The 10277-nt window shown below is 39.9% G+C and overlaps 1 protein-coding gene across 2 annotated transcripts in view; it reads left to right on the top strand.

Moving 5' to 3' along the window:
* The window catches only part of LOC140947791 (uncharacterized), a 34036-nt gene extending 24040 nt beyond the window's left edge, over positions 1-9996 (top strand). For both annotated transcript variants that reach the window (XM_073396987.1, XM_073396984.1), the window contains 9 exons: positions 3764-4006; positions 4789-5025; positions 6260-6436; positions 6885-6977; positions 7084-7236; positions 7685-7861; positions 8212-8349; positions 8735-8938; positions 9806-9996. In XM_073396987.1, coding sequence (XP_073253088.1) covers positions 3764-4006; positions 4789-5025; positions 6260-6436; positions 6885-6977; positions 7084-7236; positions 7685-7861; positions 8212-8349; positions 8735-8938; positions 9806-9819 — 1436 coding nt within the window. In that variant the 3' untranslated portion in view covers positions 9820-9996. The remainder of the gene's footprint in view (positions 1-3763; positions 4007-4788; positions 5026-6259; positions 6437-6884; positions 6978-7083; positions 7237-7684; positions 7862-8211; positions 8350-8734; positions 8939-9805) is intronic.
* The last annotated feature ends 281 nt before the right edge of the window (positions 9997-10277 follow it).

Genomic DNA, 10277 nt, shown 5'->3' with positions numbered 1-10277 from the left:
TGCCTTGCACCATAAAGGAGTATGTTATCTTGTCATAAGTCGCTTTCAGGAAATTTCTAAATCAAACGTATCGGCTTTTTAGTTTCCTTTATTTACCTGACGTTTCGCTTTTCTGACACAACAGCAAATAAAATGAATATGGGTGAGCTATATTGTGAAGCACAACCTCTACCACCGCTTGGTCGATCTGATCATCAGTGCGTCCTTTTCTCTCCTTTAAACCAGCAGCGGCATGGGAAAGCAATATCTAGATCTGTAAGGACGTTTAAGCCTGATAATCTACGTTCTTTAGGCCTTAAACTTAATTTGGAAAGCTGGAGTGCTGTTTACGAAGCATCTGATGTTGATGAAAAAGTTGAGGCATTCAATAGCATAATAATTAATTCTCTTGACACCTGTACTCCCCTGCGTCACGTGCGTGCAAGGAGTGGATGACGCCGCATATTAAAGATCAGATACGTGCTAGACAAAAGGCTTGGGTTAAAGGTGACAAGGAAAAATATCAACAAAAGCGTGAAATGGTAGCAGCCCTTATATCTAGTGCTAAGCGTAAATTTTATGAAAGGAAGGCCAGCGATCTCCGTTATACGAATCCAAGCAAGTGGTTTAAATATATCTACTCGCTCTGTGGTGCCCAGCAGTTATCAAAAACCCCAACTGCGCCTAACAAGGCTGAACTACAGAAAACAGCGGACCTTCTGCTTGATGCTTTTGTTGCTCCTTGGAAGGACCGAGAGCCAACCGCACTGTCAGTCAGCGAGGTTGCCAATGAATTGGACGACAGACCTCCACCTGTTCCAAACATTGGGCAAGTCAAAGCCATACTCAAACATGTGAATCCGAGGAAAGCAACAGGTGTTGACGGTGTGCCTGCGTGGCTCCTTAAACGGTTTCACGAAGAACTGGCACCTGTTGTACACGACATTATTTGTGCCAGTATAGTACAGTCCAAGTATCCTACTAGTTACAAGCATGCTCTTGTCAGCCCGGTACCCAAGGTTGATAATCCGACGGATATAAACAATGAATTTAGGCAGATTTCACTTTTGCCACAAGTCGCCAAGGTACTGGAGAGGATCCAGCTTAAGCTAAACCTAAAGGACCTAAGTCTTAATGCTTCCCAACACGCTTTTACGGCGGACAGATCTACTATGACTGCGCTTGCCAGCATCACACAAGACTGGTATAACGCTACAGATTCTGGTAGTCTATATAATGGCGTGCATGTGGTCTTTGTAGACTTCCGAAAAGCCTTCGATCTGGTGGATCATGGCGTTCTGTTGACTAAACTCGCTGGCATGGGCATCACCAAGAGCTTTTGGAAATGGACACAGAGCTACCTATCAGGCAGAACACAGCAGGTTAAGCTCCCGGGAGTCCTCTCCAGACATGGTGAGGTGATTGCTGGTGTACCCCAGGGCGGTGTCATTTCTCCTACACTTTTTAATGTGCATGTCAACGATATTGAGGACTGCATCCCCAGGGGAATACCTGTATCCACTTGCAAGTACGCTGATGACTGCACCCCATACGAGCTTGTTTTTAAGGACTCTGTCAGTCAAATGCAGGATGCTGTGACTCACTTGGAAAGATGGGCTGTGCAGAATAAAATGGAGCTGAATGCTAAAAAGACCAAAGATATGTGGATCACCTTCAATGAAGTCCTGTCCAATTCCTGCTCCTATAAATATCGGGCCTACTGAACTGGAGAGGGTTTCAGAGTTTAAACTACTGGGTGTATATGTACAGAACGATCTCAAGTGGAATACACATGTCTCAAGTATTGTCAGCAAAGCGTGTAAACGGATCCACTATCTTAGGGTCTGTAGAACAGCCCATCTCCCCAGGGACATTGGTCTTACAACTTACATCACTAAGATTAGACCTGTTTTAGAATATGCCTCGCCTGTCTGGGGAGGGCTGCCCATTTACCTCGAAGAAGATCTACAGAGAGTGCAGAATAGATGTCTAAATGTCATTGGTCTCCCTAGGGATACTGTTGAGTCACTTGTAACTAGGCGTCAGAATTTGACGAGGAAAGAATTTAAACGTATCCTAGAATCTGAAGCACATCCTTGTAAACGTTTTTTAGAAAAGCCAGTGGATCATGGCCATAATCTAAGATCTTGTAAGACTAACCCAGCGCACCTCAGAATACCTGTATCACGCACTGTTAGGCACAAACAATCATTTATTCCTAGAGGTGCTAATCTTAACTTAATTTGATATGTATATATAATATGTAGTGTTTTGAATTTTTATTGTAATATTACCGTAATTCTTATCGCCAAAGGTAATAAATAAAGGTAATTATTATTATTAAAGCATGGAATATTCGGTAGGTGACATTCTCAGCAGATATAAATATCGCAACGAAAAAAAGAGTAGCTTTTTGCGTCGTTTTCTTGGTTCTGAGTGTTTTAGTTCAAGGGGAAGAGCGTAACCTTGGTGAGGACTATTTTATCCAATTTGTCTCATTTTTTGGTACAAGAAAAAAGGACGAAGATAACCCTCCGGGAATAAAGAACCTAAACAACAGTCGTAGTCACCGGGCAGACAGATTCGGTAACGAAAACACTGTTATCATCGAGCTAAAGATAGAAAAGTAATTTATCGTAATTTATTCAGCTTTTTTTGGTCAGCCGTTATTTTTTTGCGCACAGTAGGCCATTTTACGGTTATGCATGGACGCGAGGCTGACGGTGACTTTGTTTCAGATACAAACCTTCGTGCTTCATTATGTAAATCAAGTTATTCTTATGCCAGCTATTATTTTTTTCAGGGGTAATTTCCATAACAAAGCAAAGGAGATTTGTATCAAAAAAAAAGATCACGTACCGTCAACCTGAATAAATTACGGTAGCCCGACAGGTTTGACAGCTTACCAAAATAGACACAATATCGCGAAAGCAAATGAAATAAGCGTTTGTACTGATGATCAATCAGATATATTCACTTTGTAAATTTGTGAATCAGAGATACTAAAATTGTGCTATGCAGCAGAATTCCTGAAAGTACATCTACAGGATTAGAGAAAGTTTAACAATCCTCCCAAGGAAGAAAGGCAGTGTAATTCTTCGCAATTTCGCCTCAGCAAATGTCTAAATCAAATATGTATACCACTTATATAATGGTAAAGAAAAGGGGCATAAATATTGCCGTTATGATATGTCTTGTCTTGGTTTGGAAAAACACTCTAAGCGAAGGCAGCAGCTCTGGTGAGTAAATCTTTTCCCTATTGTGGTATTTTGTTACACGTTACTTGCTTCCGCAAAATTTCATTTGTCAAATAGAATATACCATGCGGAGGCCAAGAGAGGACAAAAAATTATTGAATAAGTCACAGTAGAGTATATCACACTATTATAGTGAAGTACAAAAAGTTTGGGCAGACATTCTGTATTTCTTTACCTCCTATATGTCTGAAACGGAATTAGGCTGAACGGAATGTTAGAAACCTTCTGAATAGACAATAGCCTCGAAACGTGAGTTTCTAAGTTCCTCATCAAAAGTGCAAGTTGTATTTGGCTGTGAAGCTATGTTTAAGTGGTTCTGAACTATAATCTCGTTGGGTGCCCCTGAAGAATTACAGATTTTCTTGAATACTTCATTGGATATTGCTGTATGGAATGTGTGTGATGGCCAAAGTATCATCTGCTTTCGAGTTGGCCACCACCTACTTTTGAATAAATTTACATAAACGATGTTGAACACAGAGTCATTAACTGTATACTGAACGAAATCTCCTATGACTCTTTTTTAGTGTACCCGAAGCCTTGGATCTCATGCCCTGACGATGTCATCGTCGATCTCGCTCCAAATAAGAATACCTATGACATTACTGCACTGCTTGGGCAACCTCAGTCTAATGTGCAGAATATTCAGTTGTTTCCAGAAGAGCATCGTGATAGCCTAGTTTTTCCATACGGTCAAACCATACTCACATACGTCGCCAGCAATGAAGTTGGTACTACCGCAAATTGCACGACAAATATTATTGTTCAAGGTAAGCATGGGCGCGAAAACTATCAGAAAAGTTAATAAATCGATTATAAAACCTTCAAATGATTTTGGAGAATTACTGAAAACTAATGCACATCATAATTAAGTGTTTTCTGTCCTAGCCAGAGTATGGGTCGTTCACGTTCCAAAATGGATAATGTGCGAGGTTGTCTATTGGAGGGTTTAAACTGTATTACCATGTCACACATGACGTTCTATGCTCAAACTAATTTAGGGCTTCTCGGCCTTCTACTTTCACATTTTGTGACAACACCCTTTTTCACTTTACAACACGTCCTTTCAATGATATATACCCTGCGGGAAGGAAGACAGGGAATTCGGGCGAGGGAAGGGTAGGGATATGCTTGCCTTGTCCCTGTACGACGTTTTCCCAGTCCCTCTCGGTCAATTCACTTCCGAGGCGAACCGTCCCGAAACACTTCATTCGCGCGGAATAATGAGGCCCCCGGACTAGGCAATTAGAGCACGGTGGCCAGATGAAGTATTGCTTCTTCTCAGTACATAATAAACATACTAGAAGAATAGAATGCCAGACAATATGGACCGTTGTATCCATCTTATAACCAAGAATGTTCCAAATAGCTGTTTATTCAGGAACATCGGAGAAGTCCTCATTCAGTGTATGCGTAATTTTACCAGTTATTCCCGTTGTGACACATACTTGTCCTCTTTTATCTTTTTTTTCCTCAATTGCAGCTTATCTTACTTGATTTGCTTTACATAGCATTTTCTCCATGCACACTAACAATTTCATCTCTTACATAGATAAGCAACCACCTAGCGTTGTCTATTGTCCTGACAACATTTATCAGTTGATAGTGGGTTCGACCGGAAGTGTGACATGGAAACTGCCAGAATTTTCGGACAATGTTAAAGTGGTTAAAGTCACATCAACAAAAAATCCCGGAGACACCTTCCAACTGGGATCCACCAACGTTAAATATGATTCTTTTGATCACAGAGGCAATACCGTGAGCTGCACCTTTTCTGTGACGCTCAAAGGTGAATGTGGTGATAGTTTACTATACCTAAATCGCTATGTAATGAAGCCAGTAGTTCCATTTTAAACAAAAACAATAACAACAACAACACCTACAAAATACGATTTACTCAAGTTGGATATTCTTGCAAGAAGTAAATCTAAAGTGGATGGGGTGGACAAATTTTGCTCTAAAACAGGGAACCGGGTCCACTACTATAGAAATCCCTCATAAGTAAAAAATTTGAAACATGACAGAGTGTAATCTGTTCAATATCATTAATCCAATTCTACCATGGAAAGTTCTTTAAACGAAATGGAATGAACCTGGGTCATGGAAAATGCCTCCTTACCTAAGCGTGGTATGTCCCGTAGGCTACTATAGTCAGCAGGAATCTAGTCCAAACTGCACTAAGTGCCTGCCACAAACCAGCACCAAAACAAATGGCTCAAAAGCGTGCACTGGTGAGCAAATACATGTACAGATGTTCTTAAAAAATCTAATGATGATGCACGTAGGTTTCAGTAAAAACGAGAATATATCAAAATAACGCAATCGTAAGAAATGTACTACTAGCGAAGGTCTTTGAGCTCCGTCTGATATGATGAAGCTACATGCAATTATAAGATGCTGCAGCCGTTATGATTATCTCGTGATTATTGTCGCCTGCCTGGATTTTGTCCCAAATTCAGGAGCGAAAAGCAATTTTTCAAAGTAATTACTCACTAATTGGACTGAATATAAAACGAAGCCTTAATTACTCTTTTGTCACCATAAAATTATTGTTCTCCATTAAGAAAGCCTTAGCATAGCGAAATGAACCGGTTTGAATTTAAAGGCTAAGCAGTATGACCATCCCAAACTTTCCAGCACGAACGTTTAACAAGAACTTTCTAACTATTTTACATTAGAAAAATCCAACTAGTGGTCTATTATCAATGCTACGTTCTGATTGGTTGAGCTACCGCTAGGCTATATGTTACAGCTCACTAGTAGCGAAAAGCGCCGGATTTTTGGCGGCAAAAAAGGATTAATGTCTAGCTTCAAGTTGTTTTGTCTTGATATTTTTGACAAACTAGTGGATTTTACTAAAACAATTATTCCTCTCGCCCTCATGGGCTATTGACTCGGAGCCCATTCGGGCTCGAGGAATAATTGTTAATTATAGACATTCGCTGTACTGTTTCATTTGTTGTACAACTTTTTTTTTTTGCTTTTTTTTGTTGCCCTTTTTAATTTGTTTGTTATTTAAACAGCTAAAAAGTGCGAGCAACCTGCAAATCCAGATAACGGAGTACTCAATTGCCAAAATAATGGGCAAATGATGTTTTGTACAACTACCTGCAATCCTGGTAAACAGCCATTCCAGATCACATTTGGCTCAATCTGCAGTCAATCAACTTTAAAATGGCAGCCGATACCGGATTGTGTGGGTGAGTATAGTTAAGTGGGTAACCAGTAACTTGCCACGTAATTTGCATTTGCCAATTGCCCGATTATACACAAAATGAAACCCAGACTAGATGAGTCACTGCTTTACTTTCTTTAGCCCCAAACCTACGGTCTAAATGAGCAATTAAGACTACAAACTATGTCGTGAAAATTTTACATTCGGTTACTGGTTTATTTGTTTCTATGATAAAAATATCTTTAAAAGAAATAAACAATAGACAACCACTATATACAGGAAAGTTTTTTTCTTCGTTCTTCATGCTTTGGTCTTCGAGAAGGTCCTGGACATATTTCAGAAAGAGAGGAAAACCTGTCCGGCTTGGGGATAAGCTTTATATTTTATAATTTACCTTAAAGAAAAAATTACTGCCAATGCAGATTGAATGGCTGACATTGAACAATGAATCTACTATTGTACTTATTTTATAGACGCTGCTCTTCTGCCTGACAGCGGAGTTTGTCCTGATGGAAAAATAAAGCAAGGCACCTTAGCATCAGCGGCAAACTATGTCCAATATTGTGGTGGGTAACGAATCATCTGGGCCCTTTTGGAAAAGTCTTTTGCTACCCGAAAGGGTGTGGTTTTGGTCACTTTAATACCGTCATATTGTATTTCCCTTTTTTGCAGTGAGTTGTCCTCATGGAATGAAATATGATAATGCACTGAAAGATTGCGTGGTATGTCCTTTAGGCTACTATAGTCAGCAGGAATCTAGTCCAAACTGCACTAAGTGCCCGCCACAAACCAGCACCAAAACAAATGGCTCAAAAGCGTGCACCGGTGAGCAAATACATGTACAGATGTTCTTAGAAAATCTAATGAAGATGCACGCAGGTTTCAGTAAAAAGGAGAATATATCAAAATAACACAATCGTAAGAAATGCACTACTAGCAAAGGTCTTTGAGCTCTGATATGATAAAGCTACAGGCAATAATAAGATGCTGCAGCCGTTATAATTATCTCGTGATTATTGTCGCCTGCCTAGATTTTGTCCCAAATTCAGGAGCGAAAAGCAATTTTTCAAAGCAATTTTTTTTTTGAATACTCACTAATTGGACTGACTATAGAAGGACGCCTTACTATTTTGTCACCATAAATTCATTGTTCTCCATTAAGAAAGCCACTCAATTTTCAGGAACTCAAATTAACTCAGCTACATTTAGATTCCTAGTAAAGAATCTTTCAACGAATTCTTGACTGAGTCATTATTGGATATGCGTTTGTCAGATTTGTGCGATAAAGGAAAGTCGTCTGCCGATGGATTTGACAATCCTAACCATGATGCCTGCCATCTGTGCTCCATGGGTTTCTATCAGGATCAGTATGGTGCTACGAGCTGCATGCAATGCCCCAGTGGATTAACAACTATAGCAAAGGGTTCCATCACTCGGGACGACTGTGGAAGTATGTGTCGATATGTTATTCTTGAGCTTTTTGCACTTTAAGCGTATTTATAACGGGCTTTTTGGTTTTCAGAGAATACGGGGAAGGGGAGAAAACCCTCTGCCCACCTCTACCACCACCTACATTCCGTAATTCTAATAGGCTTTATTATTCATTCAAAATATTTCCCCAATTCCGATTGGCTAAAAGCACACGCATAATTCACCACAACCAGTTACTGATGACCAAATTTGGAAGAATTGTGTGTTTAACGAGGAAATGACGTCAAAAATGCAGCCCGCTACACGCTAGGGCACCGTTACCGAGAAGACCTGTCTAACTGCCCGACTATGGATTCCTTATGCCCACAGCCATTCCGTCAGTTTCTTCTTTTGGACCACCTTCCATGGCAGTCAACGTGAGTGAGAACGGCAGAGCGGAGTTTGTGTGCATGGGATCTGGACCCCCGGCACCCACCTTCCTGGTGAAAAAAGTAAAACCAGTACCAGGTAAGTTTATTTATTTATTTATTTATTTATTTATTTCTTTTCATTTATTGCTTATAGTTTAGCATCTTTTATTAATATTACCAAGAAACCTGTGGGCAAGGTACGATGGGGACAAGGCCGCCAGATCAGTAAAGCATAACCACACAACCACTAGGTTGTCCTTCGCAAGAACTACCCCTAATGTCAGTCTGTATAAGTTGCATCAGGAGCTGCATGTAACTAGAAGGAGATCGTATTAATCAACTTCTTTACGTTAAACCATAAGCCTAGGAGTTTGAATTCTGTGATCTTGTCCAAGAGAGGTACTTTCCGAGACACACGAAGTGACGTTTAATCACCACGTTAATTAATCCAAAATTTTTTTTTTCTTAATTTTTCCTTTTAGATGGATTCGGTGGACCTCTGAAAGTAGACGAAATAAAGTCGGGTAATGTTGTGACAGGAATACGCTACGTCATACTCAGCACAACAGAACACGATGAAGGACTGTACTCCTGCACGGTCACCAACAAGTTTGGCTCTGATACCAAGTATCTTAACTTGTATGTACATGTGCATGTGGATTCCGGTGGGAATGGTTCTGGTTCAGGTAAGGGTGGGATAAACATACGTGTTTATTACTATAGCAAAGGGCGGACTCCCAAAAGCAACGAGGATGCTAGTCGGAAAATTAGAATTGAACCCCCTAACAACGACCAATCTGGGCACGGCTTAGGCTTTACTTAAGCCCTTAATGAGACGATACGTCAACAAAGTACGATGACATGTTTTGTTTGTTTTTTTACAATGTAGATACACTTTTTACGCACAGCCTGAGCGATAGTACCTTCAAAAGTGAAAAAAAATAATTGGCTTTCCGTCCTGAACAATCTAAGTGAGACCAAAATCTGCAATTTCCTTTCTTCAGTTCACTTTCTTATAGGAGTCCGCGCGCAAAGCATGCATTACCTTGAGATCAGTACATGACTAAGAAACGTTCTACACGTCCATTGTGTACAAACCGACTTGACTCTCGACTTAACAAGATTAATTTCTGTCACTTTACTCCGTAAATTCTTCAAAACTACGCTGTATTCTTCTCCACGATATATCAGTTTCTTTCCTTTAATGCAAATTGTGTATAGAGATATTTTTGGAAAGACAATAAGCGTCCTTAGTTCCCGTTGTCTTCGATTGCCGAGTGCTGATAATAAAAGGGCCGAAAATTTTGATGAAGAACACTTTTGGGCTTTAAGTGCTAATGGTATTCAAATGTGATTTATTATACAATGGCTTCATTTTACAAGAAAAGCTTAAACAGAAGAGTTTTTCTCAGTAGCTTCACGGCTTCTGAATATATTCCGATTTTTTCTATCGATAGAAAATGATAACCTTTTTAGATGAGTGGCTTAGTATATGTGGTATAGAAACTGTACGAGTAATATTGATTTTAATTGTATGCGTGCTTTCTTTATAGGTGCTGGGCAATAGCCAAAAATAACGATGAAGCAGATCGTGGGAGAATTAAATTATTTGGGATATTTACTTAGGACTTCCACTTTCATGATGTGTTTTACTGAAGTACAGTAGTCAAGAAACGAGGAAGGCAGTACGTAAGGCATCAAGGTTGTAAATGATCGGAAAAGAAAATCGAGGAATAAAATACATCCAGACTGAATATTCAAAACTGTTATTTTGCGCTTTCCAAACAAATGAAATTGGAAATGCACGTGGTAGAGCGCAACAGTGCTGATGCGGATCGAAACGCCAAAGACTAAGTGGCCCGATATGTTAATTTAGACAGCAAATGTAAAAGGAAGAGGCCTTTACTAAAACGCATCCAAAGCAAGCAATTTCTCGACCGTTCCTCCTGCAGGGGCACCCAACGTCAATTTTCGGAAAATGTCTGTTCGGAAGACGATTAGAGATCTAGAATTTTCGGAACATTT

The sequence above is a fragment of the Porites lutea genome, chromosome 9 (genome assembly GCF_958299795.1).
Source record: "Porites lutea chromosome 9, jaPorLute2.1, whole genome shotgun sequence".
NCBI classification, from domain to species: Eukaryota; Metazoa; Cnidaria; class Anthozoa; order Scleractinia; family Poritidae; genus Porites; species Porites lutea.
This window is presented reverse-complemented; position numbering and strand designations above follow the sequence as displayed.